At 43.4% G+C, this 22,433-nt stretch overlaps 1 protein-coding gene across 1 annotated transcript; it reads right to left on the bottom strand.

The window, feature by feature from the left end:
- dbf4b (DBF4B-CDC7 kinase regulatory subunit) lies at positions 1–22,241 on the bottom strand. The gene is made up of 12 exons (XM_064923748.1): positions 22,118–22,241; positions 13,328–13,545; positions 12,947–13,156; positions 12,642–12,692; positions 12,370–12,439; positions 12,002–12,066; positions 11,769–11,814; positions 11,591–11,636; positions 6,289–6,420; positions 5,954–6,092; positions 5,633–5,769; positions 1–4,592 (listed from the first exon to the last, which is right to left on the bottom strand). Exons 2-12 carry the CDS (start codon positions 13,481–13,483, stop codon positions 2,942–2,944), a joined length of 2,703 nt encoding a protein of 900 aa, XP_064779820.1. The 5' UTR covers positions 13,484–13,545; positions 22,118–22,241; the 3' UTR covers positions 1–2,941.
- Between the last annotated feature and the right edge of the window lie 192 nt (positions 22,242–22,433).

Genomic DNA, 22,433 nt, shown 5'->3' with positions numbered 1-22,433 from the left:
CATATTTAAACTTTTATTATTCCTAAAAATATAACAGTCAAATTAATTCCACCATACAGTCAAAATGAGAATTGTTGGCCATATCCAGGATTAAGCCTCCAAGGTATTACCTCGGGAAGCTAACGCAAGTCTTCTTCAAGTCTCAGGCAAGGTTATTCAGAATGTGATTCACTGAACAACCTGTTCCTCGCAGAGACCCACAGCACCAATGTGACTAACTGGTTCAAACCTGGGTCTATTGCGTATCAAAATACTTTGTTAGCTCCCCAATCTTCCTCAGCAGACAAATTGTTGTGGCACACAGGAGACCCAGGTTTGACCCATTGACATATGGTTTGAATCTAGTCACTCACATAAGCAAAGCCAGTCTAAAAGTATACTATAGCAAATATATAGAACCAGTCAAAAATGTGGACACACGTACTCATTTCAGGGTTTCTCTTTATTTCTACATTGTAGAATCATACTGAAGAAATCAAAACTATGAAATTAGACATATTACACATATTTACAATACATAAAATATATTTTGATTCTTCAATCTATGCACACTCTTGGAATTCTCTCAACCAGCTTCCTGAAGTAGTCAACTGGAATGCATTTCAATTAACAGGTGTGCCTTGTTAAAAGTACATTTGTGGAATTTCTTTCCTTCTTAATGCGTTTGAGCCAAATCAATTGTGTTGTGACAAGGTAGGGATGGTATACATAAGCTAGCCCTATTTGGTAAAATACCAAATCCATATTATGGCAAGAACAGCTCAAATAAGCAAAGAGAAACGACAGTCCATCATTACTTCAAGACATGAAGGTCAGTCAATACTGAAAAGTTAAAGAACGTTGAAAGTTTCTTCAAGTGCAGTCGCAAAAAAACATCAAGCGCTATGCTGAAACTGGCTCTCATGAGGACCGCAACAGGAAAGGAAGACCCAGAGTTACCTCTGGTGCAGAGGATAAGCTCATTCGAGTTACCAGCCTCAGAAATTGCAGCCCAAATATATGCTTCAGCGTTCAAGTAAGACATCTCAGCATCAACTGTTTAGAGGACAGTGTCTGAAATCAGGCCTTCATGGTCGAATTGCTGCAAAAAAAAAAAAAAACACTAAAAGGCCACCATAATAATAAGAAGAGACTTGCTTGGGCCAAGAAACACAAACAATGGACATTAGACCAGTAGAAATCTGTCCTTGGTCTGATGAGTACAAATGTGACATGTTTGGTTCCAACCGCAATGTCTTTGAGGTGCAGAGTAGGTGAACGGATGATCTCTGCACTTGTGATTCCCACTGTGAAGTATGGAAGAGGTGGTGTGATGGTGACACTGTGATTTATTTAGAATTCAAGGCACACTAAACCAGCATGGCTACCACAGCATTCTGCAGCAATACACCATCCCATCTGGTTTGTGCTTAGTGGGACAATCATTTTGTTTGTCAACAGGACAATGACCCAAAACACACCTCCAGGCTGTGCAACGGCTATTTGACCAAGAAGGAGAGTGACGGAGTGCTGCATCAGATGACCTGGCCTCCACAATCACCCAACCTCAACCCAAATGAGATGGTTTGGGATGAGTTGGACCGCAGAGTGAAGGACAAGCAGCCAACAAGTGCTCAGCATATGTGGGAATTCCTTCAAGACTGTTGGAAAAGCCTTCCATGTGAATCTGGTTGAGAGAATGCCAAGAGTGTGCAAAGCTATCTTCAAGGCAAAGGGTGGCTACTTTGAAGAACTTCAAATATACAATATATTTGGTTTGTTTAACACTTTTTTGGTTACTATATGATTCCATATGTTGTTTTGATGTCTTCACAATTATTCTACAGTGTAGAAAATAGTAAAAACAAAGAAAAACCCTTGATTGAGTAAGTGTGTCTAAACCTTTGACCGGTACTGTATATATTTTAATTTTTAAACATTTTGTTAAAACCAACATGAGACATTATGCATTCACATTGTGAAAGGCTGAAAGCTGACAAACCTTTCAGAAATAAAGCACATTTTATAAAATCATTCTTCAGTTTGAGATATAACGTCATATTCAACATAATTAGTGAAGAAAAAAAAACTAAATACTCAGCTGGAGTCAGTCTTTTGTAGCACTTGGACAAAGACACATGCTTAAAGTACCACAACGAGGCAGAAAATGTTGCAAACACCCACTTCACTTATCAGTAGTTTTCAACTCTGAAAAAAAAAACAGTTCTTGCAAGCACAGCTCATATGTCTGGAACTCTATGTCGGCAAACAATATTATGAAACAGTTGTCAAAGGAATATATATGGTGGAGATCCCATCAGTGGTGAGTGCACTGTGGCAAGCCCCCATATCCCTTTCACCCATCCAGTCCCTTTTGTTGGATCTCCTTCAAAGAAGCCCTTTCAGGATTAATCAAGAGTTTCTGGCCGGGACTGCAGAGTCCTGTCGAGTCCTTCACTCACTTAACTCTTTAGCCCGGTCTGAACATCAACACCGGCGCTACTGGGAGCCGATCCAGACGCAGCACTTAAACTAATTGAGTAATGCCCCTTCCAGCAGAGACTCATTAAATTCTCAATACCGTTGCTTGTTCTCAGAGATTGCTGCTGAAAGACACAGGTCTGCATGAGACAAAATATGGCCTGGGTGCTTTAATTATTAATGGATCAGGGATGGGCCCAGAAACACAAGGCCATAGGATCCTCATCAGGTCCTCGTAAGTCAGTGTTAGAAGGATGTAATTGCGGCATTCTGCAGTAATACATCATGAATAATCCATCGATTTTTGGGTAGGTCCCTGACAAATACAAGCTTCAAAGTCAATGTTATTTGTTGTGATGTTTGTTGCTATGTCTGTTCACTTTGTTTGACGACTTCGTATGGAAAACCAGGTAGGTCAAAAAGTTTGTGTATTGGGACTTCGATTGGTCAAGTAACCAACCCTTCTCCCGTCATTCCCGAGTCAGTGCTGAGTCACTTCTAGACTTTGCATTTCTGTCCTGGAAAACACTAGAGAGGGGTCCGGCAGCGGGGTGAGGGGCTGCTGCAACACAGCACACAGATGTGACTCATAGCTGGTGTCGTGCAGCGTCCAGGTGCTGCAGGGTCTCTGTAGTAGCTCCAAGTCCAGCTGCTGGTGGTGGCTCCCCGCTGGTTGCGGGAGGGAAAGGGTGGAAGGGGCGGAGGTGGCGGCAGGGGGGCCGAGGCGGGACATGAGATCGCATTCCCAGTCCGAGTCCGAGTCGGAGGGGACGGCCAGGTCGGGAAGTAGGGCAGACTCGATACAGATGGAGGTGATGGACTGGGAGTGGCTGGGGTTTGAGTCCTGGCTGGAGGCGGGGCAGTGGGTTGGTCTATCTGAAGGGTGGTGAAGAGGCTGGGGAGGGAAAGAAGCACTGATGTTTGGAGTCGCTGTGGCATGCTGCTGTAGAACAACCCGGTCCATGAAGATGGAATGATCCATATGACCTGACGGATTGCCTGTGGACTTCACAGGAAACCTTGGGAATGTGGCCAAAGAAAGGCAAGTGGATGTGGCCAAAGAATGGCGGTTTGTACCAAACACTTCCACTGGAGGCCAACTGGTTATCTTGTCCACCTTCAACAAAGGACATATTGCATGGCCCGGGCCACAAATGGGCACAGAGTGACAGTGGTTGGCTGCTCGGATGTCCACAACGTTCCCAACTTTGTTTATTCTGTCTTGTGTCATTGTTGGCACCAGTGATATTCCCTTCACTTCCAGCTGATGTGGGGTTGGTCTTTGTTCTGCAGTTCCTAGTTCTTTGGGCAGGGAGCAGGCCTTAGCCACAAGCTCATGTCCATTGCCATATGTGGGTGGGACTAAGGGCTGGTTTTCCTTCCTTGTCCAACCAGCACTGTTGAAGCCCCAGATGGGTTTTGATTTGTGACGGTTGGCCAGGGAGGTCCTTATCCTCTTGCAGGCCTTGGTGTCAGGACTGACTGATCGGCTGCGTTTCTTTGCGTTCACTGCAGTGATCCAGAGGCGAGGAAGGGAGCGAGACCGACCTGGGACAGTCTGAGGGTCTGATTCCTCCTCTGCGGATGCTGACATATGGCTGTCAATCTCCATATCTTCCCCCTCTGCGGGATGGTGAGGAGTGGGGGGCTGAAGCAGGACCTGGGGGCTGAGGACTGGGGGCTGAGAGTAGGGGCTGTCGGGTTGGGACATGGGCTCAAAGGGAAACATGGTTTTAGGGCTGAGTACAGGAGGCTGGGAGTAGGGGCTGGGAGGCTGGCATTGGGTGTTCGGGCAGGGGGAGAGGGGCTGGGAGTGGTTTGGTAGGGGGGCTAGGGTGGGGGACTGACAAAGAGTGTCGGGGGAGGGAGGGTGGTTTTCAGGGCAGAAGGAGAGAGGCTGGGGGAGGGATGGCAGGAGGAGTAGGCTGAGGGTGTCAGGGCAGGGGGGGAGAGGCTGGGCATGGGATGACAGGGGGACTACGCTCGGAGTGGAAGAGCTTGGATCCGGGTCCAGGGTGTTGGACGGTGAGCCTTGGGTAAGCAGGGCCTGGATGGCGTGCTCCGTCTCACTGTGCGTCTGCATCTCAGAGGGGCTGTGGAGCAGTTGTAGTAGAAGTGGGGGAGTCTCCAACCTGATAGGGCAGTAGAAAGCACAAAACCACTTTTAGAAGATCATTTTTTTAAAGAGAACATTTCTGAGAAATAACCATGGTACATGTGAATGGTATGGCACAATGTTAAGTGATTTTAATCCAACCTCCAATTATAATTTGGATTGCATTATAGTATCAGGGTACTTCTAAACCGTGTTAGCATTGTCTTACGCCAGATAGCGTGACGATTCCGCCTGCACCGATATGTCTCGTATCTTGCAAAGATTAATGGGATAGACAAAAATTAGTTAGTCTACAACGTGCTGTCACAATATTCGAAAATATTACCTTGGTAACATTGTCTGCTGAACCCCATGTCTGCCTCAAAACAATCTGAATTAATCTAAGCTAAAACAATACATCTGTGTCTTAGTCTTAGTTAAAAAACGTTTTTTTAGCTCAGGAGTTTAGTGCTTCAAGGATGGAGAAGAATTTCGGAAGTTTGACAATTTCACGATGAAGCAGCTGCCTGTTCTGCCGTGAGTGAGTGCAGTAGCTTCCGGAGTCAACTGCTGCCGCGCTCAGCTGACCCAACGTTGCAAAGTTGCGAACGAGGAGAAACAAGCGGACTAATTTCTGATAACAGTCCCTCTTCATTTTGGGACAGTGTGTCTAGCTACAACTTCAGGATATTTTAAAACAAGCTAAGCCTGTCACTAAAGTTCTATGTCAGTAAGCTAGCTACAACCAGTTAGCTAAGCAGCTGATCTAGACACCTGGCGGCCATCATTTTTGCAGGTTGCCACCGCTTTGTTTTGATTTGTAAATTATTGAATCCCTATCACGTGTAATTTAGCCTGTTTCATAAATTAGCCATAGGAGAGCACAATAATTTCAGAAATTAGGACGTTTTAATTTCCTATGGCAGATGCTTTCTGATATGAGATTTTGAATAGGAGTTCCACAACATATTAGTTCAATGACTTACAACACAGGTCTGTTGAGGGACAAGCGTTGCGTAGGAGTGGCGCCAACAGACGTAAGACAATGCCACGTTAGTGGACAGGCCTGGCTCTTACCTGAGCAGTGTTGTGGATGCTGACTCTGGGGCAGGACAGGGAGCAAAGCCTGGCTCCATGTCAGCCACCAGCTGGTCCACCAGGCTGTAGTGGGAGCGGTCCTGCACAAAGCCACGATGCTGAGCTGACTGCAAGTGCTGCCAGACAAGAGTTAACGTAGTGAGGAGTGAAAGAAATAGAATACAGACAAAAATATTGACATTGACAAAAACAGACACATACAAAACTCAAGCTTACAAACAAACCATTAACAGAGACAACATTTTGACATTAACAGACAAAACAGAGAAAAAAATAAAAAGACTTGGATACACATCTTACCTCATCCTGGTCCTTAAAGGGTTCATGACAGCACTCGCAGTAGCCCAGGTTCTTTTTGCGTGCCCGGCAAAGTGAGGGGTTGCGTGGGAGAGGGCTTCGAGGTTTGTCCTGGCTTGTACTCAAACTCTTAATTATCTGTCTATTTCATGGGGGGAAAAAAGTTAGAAGTGTCTTCCCTCTGTATAAAAAGGCATAAATGTATTGTCTGAACCATATAATGTGTACACCAACATCAAAAGAGCACCATTGCTGGGCTGTCGTAGAGATAAAAACAAGCAATGGCCGAGTTCCAAGGCCAGTAAGGTTAGGCTTGTGGCCTGTTCAGTGTGTTATACCTGGCTTTGTTTTGTTCCTGCTCCTTGACTCTCTCAGGCTGGGGGGGTGCAGGGGGCTCAAAAGGACTGAACCGGCCAGAGTAGCACAGATTGGGAAAGGTCATGGACTGCATGTGCAGGGCCTTGTATTTCCTGGTTCCATAACAAATAGGAGAGAGAATTGGATACTACAATTAGATCTAAGGTGAAAGTCATTGCACAGCAGAAAATATACACTTGGATAACGCTAGGTTTGATTACACTGTACAAGACCACATGCTGTTATAACAAGTCATTCAGTGCATTCGGATCCCCCGAATTTCCCCACATTTTATTACAGCCTTATTCTAAAAATTAACAATGGTTTCCCTCCCCCTCAATCTACACACAACACCCCATAATGACAAAGTAAACAGTTTTTTTCCAAATGTTTGCACATTTATTTAGGGAGTTTCTCCCATTTTTCTCAAGCTCTGTCAGGTTGGAGGGGAATGTCACTGCACAGCTATTTTAAAGTCTCCAGAAATATGTGATCGGGTTCAAGTCCAGGCTCTGGCTGTGCCACTCAAGGACTTGTCCAGAAGCCACTCCTGCATTGTCTTGGCTGAGTGCTTCGGGTCATTGTCCTGTTGGAAGGTAAACCTTGGCCCCAGTATGAGGTCCTGAGCGCTCTGGAGCATGTTTTCATCAAGGATTTTTCCCTCGAACCTGACAAGTCTCCCAGTCCCTGCTGCCGAAAAACACCTCCACAGCATGATGCTGCCACCACCATGCATCACTGTAGGGATGGTGCCAGGTTTCCTCCAGACGTCACACTTGGCATTCAGGCCAAAGGGTTCAATCTTGGATTCATCAGAGCAGAGAATCTTGTTTCTCATGGTCTGAGATCTTTAGGTGCCTTTTGGCAAACTTCAAGTGGGCTGAGGAGTGGCTTCCGTCTGGACACTCGACCATAAAGGCCTGATTGGTGGAGTGCTGCAGGGATGGTTGACCTTCTGGAAGGTTCCGAATGCACTGTAAATTCTGTACACTGCAGTAAGGTCTTAGACTTGACTTGTATCAAACAGACCCCAACTAAGACCTGGGTTGTGTTTAGTAGGTACAAAATATTAGAAATCACTCAGAAAGAGAGTACCAACTGTCCAATAAGAAATTCTTGATTCCCATTGAATGTTTTGCTACGGTGTGTCCTAATGAACATGACCCAGCTAACAACCACATTGGTTTAGCTGTCACAGCCCACAGGCTCAATTTCTCATGGAATGGGCCCAGTACTGTAGCCGAGCAGGCATGGTCCTGTAATTAGCTTAAACGATAGGGCTGCTGAAAATTGCTTTTAGCACATTGAGTCCCCATTCATGTCCACTGAATCCAATGCAGGGCTGCTTGCAAAGGCAAGGTGGAACAGAAGAAACCGTATCCTCTGCTTGAGCCCTGGGCTCCCAGGGAGCAGCCCGAATGCCTGCCTCGCTGATGGCACTCGTCACATTACCTAACAGTCAGGGGAGTTCTAAAAGTTCAATTAAGGAAATCAGCCTGGCTGAAACACTAGCCTCCTAAGCTAGCATCGGGTGGGGTGGTGGAGAGGATATACAAAGGCCAGGGGCAGAGCATCACCACCTGTGACGTGCAGTCATGGTAGGCAAGTGCCCTGTGATAATCTACTTTTAAAAAGCGGTCATGAAATCAAAATAAAATTGTCATTTTTTGTTCTGTTTTTTTAATCAATGATTCTGGTGTTATTTATTCTCAAACCCTCAAAAATGTGCTAAAACTGCATCAAAACCTCAGGAAAGGTGCTAGGGTATTCATTCTTTCCAGCCATTCAAATCCATTAATATCCTTTACATGTGCAGCCTTTCCTGACTACAGTCATTGTTAATGGACAGGGTTCAGCTTCATTCGAGCCAATTTCATATTTTGCACATGTGTATTGCCTAAACATGTTGTGTGGGTATTGCCTGGTGTAAGCTGAGCAACATTTGTGTGTCTACATAATTTGGTGCTCGCATCCCTTGAACTGAACAAAGCTAGCTAGCTTGCAAATACAACCTGTCAACTGGACAATATTGCTCCTCGGAACAATCTTCCAAGTTGGAATAATGTAACGTACCGTTTGGAACATCAGAGTGGAAGAGCAGAACGTCAACTATAATGAAAGTTAAGACCAGACAGAGGCAGCACACAGGAGCTCAACACACAAGACCTGACATGCAATCACCATGTACTGGACTGCCTACTTGTCTGAAACGTCATCACCAATTCATACTTTTTATCCAGACTTTTATTTTTGCTTTGTGGACATAAATGGGCCTTGGGGATGCGTCTCCCCGCAACCGTGGGCCTGCTGTGCGCATACAGAATAAAATAATGGACATGGGGTTCTGCTGTGACTTGTCAAACTCGGTCACAGAGAGGTTCACCAGAAGAACAGACTTAACAAGTAATGGTAGGCCCAAATGCATTTTCCCTGGCAATTTGAAGGTTAGGCTACTGTTGAACCAGACATCGCTTTGAAGCTAGAATTTTGTTTTGATGAGCCACTTTGACATTTTCAACTGCATTGTTCGGTGATTTCAATTGTTGATATGAAAATGGCATTACTACAGTATTTTATCATATGTGTGTGTGTAATATTTCACATAATCGTGTGTGTTTGCGCATTGGAAGAATTGTAAATCCATTGTGAAATGCTATTGAGTTTGCATTGCGAATTATTTTGATGAAATTTGTCTATATATATTGGTCTTTTAGTGCCATTTTGAGAATGACACAAATATTAATTTTCAAAGTTTGCTGCTTCAGTGTCTTTAGATATTTATGTCAGATGTTACTATGGAATACTGAAGTATAATTACAAGCATTTCACGAGTGTCAAAGGCTTTAATTGACAATTACATGAAGTTGATGCAGAGTCAATATTTGCAGTATTGACCCTTCTTTTTCAAGACCTCGTCAATCTGCCCTGGAGTGCTGTTAATTAACTTCTGGGGCACATCCTAACTTGCATAATCAATGCTTGGAGTTTGTGGGTTTTTGTTTTTCCACCCACCTCAAGAACCACAAGTTCTCAATGGGATTAAGGCCGGGGGAGTTCTGGCCATTGACCCAAAATATCAATGTTTTGTTCCCCGAGCCACTTAGTTATCACTTATGACAAGGTGCTCCATCATGCTGGAAAAGCCATTGTTCGTCACCAAACTGTTCCTGGATGGTTGGGAGAAGTTGCTCTCGGAGGATGTGTTGGTACCATTCTTTATTCATGGCTGTGTTCTTAGGCAAAATTGTGAGTGAGCCCACTCCCTTGGCTGAGAAGCAACCTCACACATGAATGGTCTCAGGAAGCTTTACTGTTGTTATGACACAGGACTGATGGTAGCGCTCACCTTGTCTTCTCCGGACAAGCTTTTTTCCAGATGCTCCAAACAATCGGAAAGGGGATTCATCAGAGAAAATGACTTTACCCCAGTTCTCAGCAGTCCAATCCCTGTACCTTTTGCAGAATATCAGTCCGTCCCTGGTGTTTTTCCTGGAGAGAAGTAGCTTCTTTGCTGCCCTTCTTGACACCAGGCCATCCTCCAAAAGTCTTCACCTCACTGTGCGTGCAGATGCACTCACACCTGCCTTCTGCCATTCCTGAGCAAGCTCGGTTCTGGTGGTGCCCCGATCCTGCAGCTGAATCAACTTTAGGAGACGGTCCTGGCGCTTGCTGGACTTTCTTAGGAGCCCTGAAGCCTTCTTCACAACAGTTGAACCGCTCTCCTTGAAGTTCTTGATGATCCGATAAATGGTTAATTTAGGTGCAATCTTACTGTCAGCAATATCCTTGCCTGTGAAGCCCTTTTTGTGCAAAGCAATTATGACGGCACGTGTCTCCTTGCAAGTAACCATGGTTGAGAGGAAGAACAATGATTCCAAGCACCACCCTCCTTTTGAAGCTTCCAGTCTGTTATTCGAACTCAATCAGCATGACAGAGTGATCTCCAGCCTTGTCCTCGTCAACATTCACACCTGTGTTAATGAGAGAATCACTGACATAATGCAAGATGGTCATTTTGTGGCAGGGCTGAAATGCAGTGGAAATGTTTTTTTGGGGATTCAGTTCATTTTCATGGCAAAGAGGGATTTTGCAATTAATTGCAATCCATCTGATCAATCTTCATAACATTCTGGAGTATATGCAAATTGCCATCATATAAACTGAGGCAGCAGACTGTGAAAATTCATATTTGTGTCATTCTCAAAACTTTTGGCCACGACTGTACATCGGTCTATGGCCGAGCTAGCGGTGTGACATTTTGTCGGATGAAATTGAAATATGCCGCCATGTACAGTGCCTTCGTTAAGTACTCAGACCTCTTGACTTTTTCCACATTTTGCTATGTTACAGCCTTATTCTAAAATGGACAAAATGTATTTTGGCTAGATTGGTAATTACATTTTGTGAAAATTATTTGTAAATTTCAGTTAATAGCCTGTTACACTGGTTGTTGGAGCCATCTGTTGTATGGTTAACTTGCCCTTCATCAAGGTGTATTTGTGAGTAAACCTGGCTTTGATACTAGCCAGTGCTGATCCAGCCATCCAACTCACCGCACATCACTGATCACCACCCACATTGTGGTTTCAGTGATTAGCTGGCATACTGTGGACTGCTTCTGTTCCAAGGCTCAGCTACTATGACGCTAATGCAGAATGTCTTACTAGGAGTTAGCTATCCTGCCTAGACCACCACCTCTTCCTTGACCTCCTGATAAACACCAAGGTTGCAGTTCGGCTATCCTTTTCCCCATAGTGTTTACTCATTGATTTCAAAGGAATAGACTGGTATAAGGAACATGGTGGATGTTGGTATATTTGTTCGGCTTGTACCAATTATTTTGCACACTTCGGGGAAGAGGGCAATGGGAATGCAACCCACCATTGTTATTCAAACTTTTGGCTAAACAAGAACAGCAGCAAGTCACCCCTCCACACTCTACCCTCTTGGAGGTCGTGATTAAATGTTAAATGCCCATGCTAGCCAAGCTCCCCACTTGCCTTAGCCCTCACACTGTGCAGGCCAGGCAGCTTCAGTAGAGGAGATGAGAGGGAAAGGGTTGGGAAAGATATCTTTACATGGGGAGGTGGGGTGGGGGGGGTCAGGTGGAGTTGGCTTTTTGAAGGGGAAACTCGCACTGAGGAGCCACAAAGATCTTGCAGTGTCTTGTTGCACTTGGCCTTGATTTGCCCCCAAGACTGAGGAGATGGGATGTAGCATATTGCTTAGAAGCAGCTGAAGAGGGAGGAGGGGGTGCATGGAGAGGAGGAGAGAGGGACCCACCTGCTTGAATCCTCTACTTTCAGATAGGGGGACTTCAAGGCACCAGCTGTGGACCAAGGGAGAAAGAAAATGCAGAAAAATATATTTAGCATCAATAGCATGAAAGTCAATGGAGTTACAAGACAGCACAGCACATTTCCATAGTCTAAAATAATAAAATAGTTAAACATTCACTGACCTTTGATGACACGAGACACAGCAGGATACTTGTTGGAATTTTTCAGCTAAACCCAAAAAATGGGAAAAGGTTAACGTCAACCCTTTATTAATGCAAGTATTTCAAACAAGCAAATTACAAAAGTAACATTTAGGCCTAACCATGCTTCTGGTGCAGACAGCGGTCCAATCTCTTTCTTTGTAAAAAAATTAATTAGGATAGACGAGGTCTAACAGGTTGGTGTACCACATTACCTCAGTTTTCCTGCGTCTGGCCTTGGCACTCTCCGCTGTCAACAGTTGGACATGCGTCAGGAGATCTTTATCTAAATTAAGGATCACATTTAATAACACGGCCCATAGTCTTGGCAAGAGCCAAATAGCTCAAGCTAGACTAAGAAAATGATCTGACGCCATCTGCTGTCAGGTTAGGATCAATACAGCACAAAAGAACGAGGTTCCTTGGATATGTAAATTAATGGGCTACATTTGACACGCAAACAGTAGGACAACTTAACACAAGGTGATCCTGTGGCAAACTGTGAGTAGTTAGTCAACCTAAAAAGGTATGAGTGATGAGAATGAGTTCTACAGAGGTAGGTGTTTGATAGTGAAAAGGATACCGTCCACGTGCACAATCTTGACTCCCCAGGAGCGGGCATTGGCCAAAACACTGTTCCCCTGAAGCCGTTCCTGAAAGATAAAACCATTGACACAGTGTTTTCGTGTTACAAGGTCTAACAGCATGGGAAAATGTAGATCCATTACCACACATGGAAACCAACCGCAAGGCTATCACAACCCGTTTTCAAATCAACCTCTAGCCCTAACCCTGTCTAAGGGTAGGAGACAGTTTGGAATCAGGCCACATAAACAACCTAATAAAAGCACTCACATTATTCCTAATGGCTTTCTCTAGCAGGGCCTTCCCGCGGCTGCCACACACCTGCAGAAACAAAGCGTTGAGAATCCCCATACCAGTTCCTTTTAATACAAGCAGAAGCTCTCTAACACAGTAAGGTCTATATCCAAGAAGCCATGAATGGATGACAGAATTTAAAAAATATGCTATGATATTCTGTGAATAAAAATAGATATTACAGATAGTTTGATGTTAATGCACCGCAAAGTAGGATAGGACAGCCATATGTGGACAGCCATATGTGGATAGTCATATGGCACTGGGATGGAAGGCCATACCATTGGTCTGGGAGTGCCAGTGGCTGGACGCTGCTGCCTGGTGCTGGTCATGATGCTCTCTCTCGGTTTGGTGGAGCGGGGAGAGCTGTGACACTCCCCGGTCATCCCGTCTGACCCACCTCGGGTCACTTCGAAGCTCTCGCTTCGGAGTCCCTCTAGGCTCCCAGTCACAACAAAGCTGACATCCTTATTCAGGAAACTCTCAATTCTCTGCAAATATTTTTACAAAATAATGCTAAGTATCATTGCATGTATCATCATATAATCATGTCATATTGTTGGAGTCCACCTTGAGGCTTAGCACTATAAAATCTGAAATGAAAATATAAGCCCCACCCCCCCCGGTGCTTAATTTTCCCCAATTCCTCCCAGCTTTCCTACCCCTCCAAGATGGGATATGGCCTCCGCAAGAAAGGCTGCAGGGCGACTCTTCACAGCGTCCAGGTAGAAAGATTTCCCTTCCAGCTTTCTTGCCCCATGGCCAGGGGACAGCATACCCAAGAAGCACCCTCGTGCCCCTGGTGGGTGCTGCTGCATGGTGGTCCCGTCCTGGTCCACGAACACCAAAAATGACTAGACTGCTGGTCGCAGGGACAAACCTAACAAACCAAGGCATATGGATAACACAAACAAACCTTGGTCTTAGTTGATTTGAATGATGATTCTCTCTCAAATTGTTCTGGCAATTCTCACATAGGAAATGCATTCGGAGGAAGGGATGTTGAGCATGCTTTTTATATTTGTATAACAAACCATGTTAGAAAATCATGATGAAATTGGCAATTTTAGACCTAAGCAAGCCTCCTGTAAGACCTTATGATCCTTGAACCGTACATGATACAGACATCTTTGTCGTCATTGTACTCCTTACAGTGTGCTGTAACATATGGAGTATGTCTAGACTCTGAAACATACATTTCACATAAATATATTCAACAACAAATATCTTAATATGAATATCTCAAAACTACACTCTTTGATTTTGTTCATTTTAAGACATATTGTTTGGAACAATATACTTCACAAGTACATCACATTTTCCAGAGTGGGCTCTTTACTAATTATGAAGTTATAATAAATTTTATGAGCACCACCAACGGGAACTCAAACGGAACTCCCTCTGCTGGTGATTTGATGAATGTGCAATCCTAAAGGAGGAATGTGATTGGTTAATGACCTACCTATACGTTTATAAAATGGGTCATATCATGAAAAATTACTTTGGAAATATTTATGTAAGACTAGTATATTTTTAAATGTTGAATACATTTATATGAAAATGCACATTTCAGAATCTAGACATATTCCATTTGTTACAGCACACTATAAGGAGTATGACAGCACCAAAATGTTGTCTGTATCATGTACGGTTCACAGCTCATAAGGTCTTACAGGGGGCATATATGGGTCTATAAAGGGCCAATTGCATTATGATTTTCACAAAAATGGTTTGTGATACAAATGTAAAAAGCATGTTAAACATCTTTCCTCGCAATGAAGTTCCTATATGAGAATTGCCAGAACAATCTGATATAGCAAAAATATTTTTCGCTCCCATTCCGTTGGCGGAATGTGGAACCAACTTGTAGCCCGAGTTAACGGTTTTGGTTAAGTAAATACAGCACCATCTAACGTTAATCTGAGTGAAACGTATTTTCTCACTCGTCTCTAACTTTTACTGTAAAACATCCAAACCGTACCTTTACAAGTCACAATGTTGAATAAACTTCATTTGAACTTACTCTACCTATCTGCTGATTACGTCCTTATTCAGTTGGAAATGTGTGACAAAATATCCACAGGAAAGTAACTGACTTCAAAACGCAGGTCTCTGTGTGTGGCTATCACGATTTGTTTGCTCATCCCTCATGCCCCGTACACATCGGGTATTTCATTACGCCATATGCCATCTTCATGCCCTCTCGTTCCATTTCTGGATGGTGAATATAGAGTTCACAATGTAAGGAGAGATTTAAATTATTTTGGGAGATTTCAAAATATGACATTTTCATTCAATACAGGAGAAACACTGTTTCGGGTGATAATAAAACATGTTTTACTTTTTCCTCAACTTGTTTCTCTAACTTTCTATCAGGTTAAGCTAGCTTACGGAGCAGCTAGCTATTTCGTGAAATTGTTATTTTTTTTAACAGTTCTTCACTGACTCGAGAGTCGTGATTAGTTTTTCTGAGCGACTCACTAGTTCATTTTTGTCGTTCATTTGACCTGCTGGCAGCAATGGCTGCAGACAAATTAATAAGCACTCCTTCGGCTCGGTGGCTCCAGATATGTGCTCTAACGAAATGAGTCTTAACGAGTCAAAAAGATCTGAGTCACTAAAAAGAGCCAAGTTCGCATCACTACTAACTAAAAGCTAGGCCAGGTAGAAGATACTGTAGCTAGCGACCTCCACCTAATAATAATAAGAAGAAAAAACAAAACTTCATAACCATCACAATATACTAAAATGGGAGGAAACAGCCATATAATATATTATTTTAACAGCCAATGTGTATTATTTAACATTACTATTATGGTTAATTGTTTCCAAGTTGCTAGCTATCTCAAAGCAATCGCACAAAACCACATCTTTTTCTGTGGTATGGTAACGTCCGGTTCCATTGACAGACTCTTGCTGCAGTTTTGCAACAAAGCCTTCAACAGCAAGGGGGCGCTGCTATATCACTCCGGACAGTTCCCATTGACAGCTCAGATTTAATGTGAATGACGCATTATGCACTGTGAAACCCACCCCATCTTTTCCATCCAGTAGCGGAATGAGATTGCCAAAATCCAGAAGGTTCCCTTTAAAGCGATGAGGCTCTTTATCTACTTCCCCAGAGTCAGATGAACTCACGGATAACATTCGTGTGTCTGCATGCAGTTTGAAGGAAGTTGCTAACTAGCGTTAGCGCAGAGATATAAAATTGGTATCCATGAGTCAATCGGACTTCCATCTGTAATGCCAAAATGAATAGATTGGAGACGATTTCCGGTATGCCGGCCGTAAGGTAGTCAGGTGAAGGTGATCCGTATGGCATTCCCTTCCTTCATGAAAAGTATGCCTCTTAAGTAGAAAATAACTTGACCAACATCAAGAAATAACTGAAATGTTATGTTGGCAACTGCATGTTATGGAAAATACTAAACCTAGAAAGAGACAAACAAACACAGCGAAACAACACGTCCATGGCCCAAGAAGCTGACGACTTATCTAAAGTTTAGAGACACTACTAACAGAAATTTGCACGGGCAAGAATAAACTGTCTAAACAGGTAAAGAAAATATCTAATGATATCAAGACTGATATGACTGAACACTCGTCTTTGGCAGGTCTCGCAAACCGTTAGACTACAAAGGGAAGCACAGCCATGAGCTGCCCAGTGACACGAGCCTACCAGACAAACTAAATCACTTCTATGCTCGCTTCGAGGCAAGCAACACTGAGGCATGCATGAAAGCATCAGTTGTTCCGGATGACTGTGTGAGCACACTCTCCGTAGTCGACGTAAGACCTTTAAACAGATCAACATACACACGGCTGTGGGGCCAGACTGATTACCAGGGCTTGTGCTGACCAACTGGTAGGTGTCGACCATATGGCAGGTGTCTTCACTGACATTTTCAACATGTCCCTGATTGAGTCTGTAATACCAACATGTTTCAAGCAGACCACCATAGTCCCTGTGCCCAAGAACAAAGGCAACCTGACTAAATGACGACAAACCCGTAGCACTCACGTCCGTAGCCATGAAAGGCTGGTAATGGCTCACATCAACACCATTATCCCAGAAACCCTAGACCCACTCCAATTTGCATACAGCCCAAACAGATCCACAGATGATGCAATCACTATTGTACTCCATACTGCCCTTTCCCACCTGGGCAAAAGGAACACCTACGTGAGAATGCTATTCATTGACTACAGCTCAGCGTTCAACACCATAGTACCCTCAAAGCTCATCACTAAGCTAAGGAACCTGGGACTAAACACCTCCCTCTGCAACTGGATCCTGGACTTCCTGATGGGCCGCCCCCAGGTGGTGAGGGTAGGTAACAACACATCTGCCACACTAATCCTCAACACTGGAGCTCCCCAGGGGTGCGTGCTCAGTCCCCACCTGTACTCACTGTTCACCCACGACTGCATGGCCAGGCACGACTCCAACACCATCATTAAGTTTGCAGACGACACAACAGTGGTAGGCCTGATCACCGAGAACGACGAGACAGCCTATAGGGAGGAGGTCAGAGACCTGGCCGGGTGGTGCCAGAATAACAACCTATCCCTCAACGTAACCAAGACTAAGGAGATGATTGTGGACTACAGGAAAAGCAGCACTGAGCATGCCCCCATTCTCATCGCCAGGGCTGTCGTGGAGCAGGTTGAGAGCTTCAAGTTCCTTGGTGTCTACATCAACAACAAACTAGAATGGTCCAAACACACCAAGACAGTCGTGATGAGGGCACGACAAAGCCGATTCCCCTCAGGAAACGAAAAAGATTTGGCATGGGTCCTGAGATCCTCAAAAGGTTCTACAGCTGCAACATCGAGAGCATCCTGACCAGTTGCATCACTGCCTGGTACGGCAATTGCTCAGCCTCCGACCGCAAGGCACTTCAGAGGGTAGTGTGTACAGCCTAGTACATCACTGGGGCAAAGCTGCCTGCCATCCAGGACCTCTACACCAGGCGGTGTCAGAGGAAGGCCCTAAAAATTGTCAAAGACCCCAGCCATACTACCACCTCTCTACTACCACATGGCAAGTGGTACCAGAGTGCCAAGTCTAGGACAAAAAGGCTTCTCAACAGTTTTTACCCCCAAGCCATAAGACTCCATAACAGGTAACCAAATGGTTACCCGGACTACTTGCATTGTGCCCCACCCCCCAACCCCTCTTTTACACTGCTGCTACTCTCTATGTATCATATATGCATAGTCACTAACTATACATTCATGTACATACTACCTCAATTGGCCGACCAACCAGCACTCCCGCACATTGGCTTAGCGGGCTATCTGCAGTGTCCCACCAACTCCTCTTTTTACACTCCTGCTACTCTGTTCATCATATGCATAGTCACTTTAACCATACCAACGTGTACATACTACCTCAATAAGCCTGACTAACCAGTGTCTGTATATAGCCTTGCTACTTTTATTTTCAAACGTCTTTTCACTGTTTTATTTCTTTCCCTACCTGCACACACACACCTTTTTTGCACTATTGGTTAGAGCCTAAAAGTAAGCATTTCATTGTAAGGTCTACTACACCTGTTGTATTCGGCGCACGTGACAAATAAACTTTGATTTGATTTAGTGGGTAAAGACGAGTGTGCTCCACAAGGAGAAGCGTTCCACAGGGATGCTGGCCCATGTTGATGACAATACTTCCCCACAGTTGCGTCAATTTGGCTGGATGTCTTTTGGGTAGTGGACTACTCTTGATACACACGGGAAACTGTTGAGTGTGAAAAGCCCAACAGCGTTGCAGTTGTTGACACATTCAAACCGGTGTGCCTTGCACCTACCACCGTTCAAGGAAACTTAAATATTTGGTCTTGCCCATTCACCCTCTGAATGGATCAATTGTCATTTTTTGGTCTATGATCCACACACAATACTCTAATGTTAAAGTGGAAGAAAAATGTGCTGATTTTGGGGGGGATAAGTCTCTAAGAGCTTTGCATACCTGAATTGTACAATACTTGCCCATATTCTTTTTTAAATTCTTCAATATTTATCAAGTTGGTTGTTGAGCATTGCAAGACAGCCATTTTCAAGTCTTGCCATAGATTTAAGCCGATTTAAGTCAAAATTGTAACTAGGACATTCAGTCACATTCACCGTTGCCTTGGTAAACAACTCCAGTATAGATTTGACCTTGTGTTTAAGGTTATTTTCCTGCTGAAAAGGTGAATTTGTCTCCCAGTGTCTGTTAGAAATTTCCTCAAGTATTTTGGTTGTGCTTATTTCTATTATGTTTATTTCTATCCTAAATAATTCCCTGGTCCTTGCCGATGACAAGCATACCCATAACATGATGCAGCCACCACCATGCTTGACAACATTAAGTACTCAGTAATGTGTTGTGTTTGCCCCAGTATTCAGACCTTCACTTTTTCCAAACTTTTGTTACAGAATTTTAGAAAGGTTGCAAAAGTATGACATGTTTTTTTTGGTTGAAATATCACATTTGCATAAGTATTCAGACCCTTTACTACTCAGTACTTTGTTTAAGCACCTTTGGCAGCGATTACAGCCTTGAGACTTCTTAAGTATGATGCTATAAGCTTGGCACACCTGTACATGGGGATTTCCTCCCATTCGTCTCTGCAAATCCTCTCAAACTCTGTCAGTTTGGATGGAGAGCATCACTGCAAAGCTATTTTCAGGTCTCTGCAGAGATGTTCAAGTCCGGGCTCTGGCTGGGCCACACAAGGACTTTCAGAGACTTGCTCGAAGCCCCTTCTGCGTTGTCTTGGCTGTGTGCTTAGGGTCATCGTCCCGTTGGAATGTGAACCTTCTCCCCAGCCTAAGGTCCCGAGCGCTCTGGAGTAGGTTCCGGTCATCTTTCCCTCAATCCTGATTAATCTCCCAGTCCCTGAAAAACATCCACACAGCATGATGCTGCCACCACCATGCTTCACCATAGGGATGGTGCCAGGTTTCCTCCAGATGTGACACTTGGTATTCAGGCCAAAGAGTTCAATCTTGGTTTCATCAGACCAGAGAATCTTGTTTCTCACGGTCTGAGTCCTTTAGGTGCCTTTTGGCAAACTCCAAGTGGACAGTCATGTGCCTTTTACTGAGGAGTGGATTTCATCTGGTCACTCTACCATTAAGGCCTGATTGGTGTAGTGCTGCAGAGATAGTTGTCCTTCTGGAAGGTTCTCCCATCTCCACAGAGGAACTATATAGCTCTGTCAGAGTGACAATCGGGTTCTTGGTCACCTCCTTGACCAAGGCCCTTCTCCCCCGATTGCTCAGTTTGACCAGGTGGCCAGCTGTAGGAAGTCTTGGTGGTTCCAAACTTCATCCATTTAAGAATGATGGAGGCCAGTGTTGTTAGGGACCTTCAATGAAGAAGACATTTTTTGGTACCCTTCCTCAGATCTGTGCCTCGACACAATCTTGTCTCGGAGCTCTACAGACAATTCCGTCGACCTCATAGCTTGGTTTTTGCTCTGACATAAACTGTCAACTGTGGAACCTTATATAGACAGGTGTTTGCCTTTCCAAATTATGTCCAATCAATTGAATTTACCACAGGTCGACTCCAATCAAGAAGCATCTCAAGGATGATCAATGGAAACCGGACTCACTTGAGCTCAATTTTGAGTCTCATAACAAAGGGTCTGAATATGTATGAAAATAAGTTGTTTTTTTTTTGTAATAAATTTGCAAAAACCTTTTCTCACTTTGTCATTATGGGGTATTGTGTGTAGATTGATAAGGGACAAAAATAATTGATCAATTTCAGAATAAGGCTGTAACATAACAAAATGTGGAAAAAGGGAAGGGGCCTGATGTAATTCTCAATAAAAGTCTGACACATATGAAATGCTTGTAATTATACTTCAGTAGTCCATAATAACATCTCACAAAAATATCTAAAGACACTAAAGCAGCAAACCTTGTGAAAATTAATATTTGTGTCATTCTCAAAATTTTGGGCCATGACTGTACAATGGCAGCCTACCCCGGCTAAACCCTAACGACGCTTTGCCAATTGTGCACCGCCCTATGGGACTCCCAATCACGGCCAGATGTAATGCAGCCTGGAATATACTTAAGTAGAGTGTTTAAAGTATTTTTACTTAACAAGTACTACTTAAGTCGTTTTTGGATTATCTGTACTTTATTTTACAATTTATATTTGACTACTTTTACTTCACTACATTTCGAAAGAAAATAATGTACTTTTTACTCCATTTTCCCTAAAATCCAAAAGTAGTAGTTACATTTTGAATGCTTAGCAGGACAGGACAATTTTCTATTTCATACTTATCAAGAGAACACCCCTGGTCATCTCTACTGCCTCTGATCTGGCAGACTCACTAACACCAATGCTTCATTTGTAAATTATGTCTGAGTGTGCCCCTGGCTATCCTTAAATAAAAACACAAAAAATGGTGGCGTCTGGTTTGTTTAAATACTTTTACTTAGCAATTACATTTACTTTTGATACTTTAGTATATTTAAAACCAAATACTTTAGACGTTTATTTTACTGGGTGACTTTCACTTTCTTGAGTCATTTTCTATTAGGGTATCTTTACTTTTAATCATGTATGACAATTGGGTACTTTTCCACCACTGTTTAAGTATATATATATACACTTAAATATATTTAGTACATAAGCATATTTAAAACCAAATACTTTTATATTTTTACTCAAGTGGTATTCTACTGTGTGACTCACTTTTACTTGAGTCATTTTCTAAGAGGGTATCTTTACTTTACAACAAGTATTGTGTTGTGTCTGTCACGTCTATGCTAACATGGCTAAAATTCACTAGCTAAACAACAAGTAACGATGTATATGATAGACAAGTGCTCATTGTGCAAATGTATTTGTTTTCATTTCATAAAGTTTACATATTGTCAACGATCCTTTGATTCTACGCCAACCCTGTCGGTTTTGCTCATGCATCTTTTTTTGCTAAACAACCCACCTGTCTATACTTACCGAAGTCTTGCAGGTGTTTACATGGTTTTGCACATGTGCCAGTTGAAAATTCAACAGCAGTACTGGCTGGCGCTCTAAAAAGTCGGGTTAACAATACTTTCCTGTGGATATTTGTTTCACATTTCGACCTAAATAAGGTCGGAGCAACCGCACAAAAACCGGAAGAGTAAGTTCAAATGTAACGTTAAGTATTCAACATTCTCGCTTGTAAGTGCACTTTCCACGTTTTTGTACTGCTTAAATTAATATTGGAGCCCAGAAATCTGTGATTTTTAGTCGGGTCTATCAGGCAACTAACGTTAACTGGAGGGGCTCAATTCAGCATTTAACGGTAGCTTGCAAACTAATAGGACCTATGCATTCGAGGTTAGCTGACGTCAGTTACCTTATATTTTATCTGTGGCTAGCTGCTAACTTTACGTTAGTTTACAAAGGCGGAAACACATGACGTAAGCAACAGGCTTATTATTTGACTTACCTTGCATTGCAGAATTATCTAGCTAGTATTGTAATTTGCCGAATTTAAGTTTCCAATTTATATCACAACACTAGTTTGCTCTTTTAGCTACAACCGCCGGTTTTTACAGTCCATTGTTTTTCAAACTCCCCTGTCATCCGGGCAATTGGGCATACTACGGCAAGTCAAGTAGGGCAAACAGTGTGGGCATGTAGGCGAGGAGTTTTAGATAGGCCTATGCGATTTCAAATTATAGCACCACTGACCCTAGAATAGATATTCAATAAATAAATAATACATTTGTCATATCATACATTTGAACCTTTTATCAATTCAT

This window comes from Oncorhynchus masou, chromosome 18 (genome assembly GCF_036934945.1).
Source record: "Oncorhynchus masou masou isolate Uvic2021 chromosome 18, UVic_Omas_1.1, whole genome shotgun sequence".
Lineage (NCBI taxonomy): Eukaryota > Metazoa > Chordata > Actinopteri > Salmoniformes > Salmonidae > Oncorhynchus > Oncorhynchus masou.
This window is presented reverse-complemented; position numbering and strand designations above follow the sequence as displayed.

Excerpts from the sequence above, each read along its gene's own strand:
- dbf4b (XM_064923748.1), bottom strand. The coding sequence starts at position 13,483 with ATGCAGCAGCACCCACCAGGGGCACGAGGGTGCTTCTTGGGTATGCTG. Across the intron at positions 13,157-13,327 it reads CCATATCCCATCTTGGAGGG|AGAATTGAGAGTTTCCTGAA; the intron begins GTAGGAAAGCTG and ends AAATATTTGCAG. Across the intron at positions 6,093-6,288 it reads CAGGAACAAAACAAAGCCAG|ACAGATAATTAAGAGTTTGA; the intron begins GTATAACACACT and ends CCCATGAAATAG.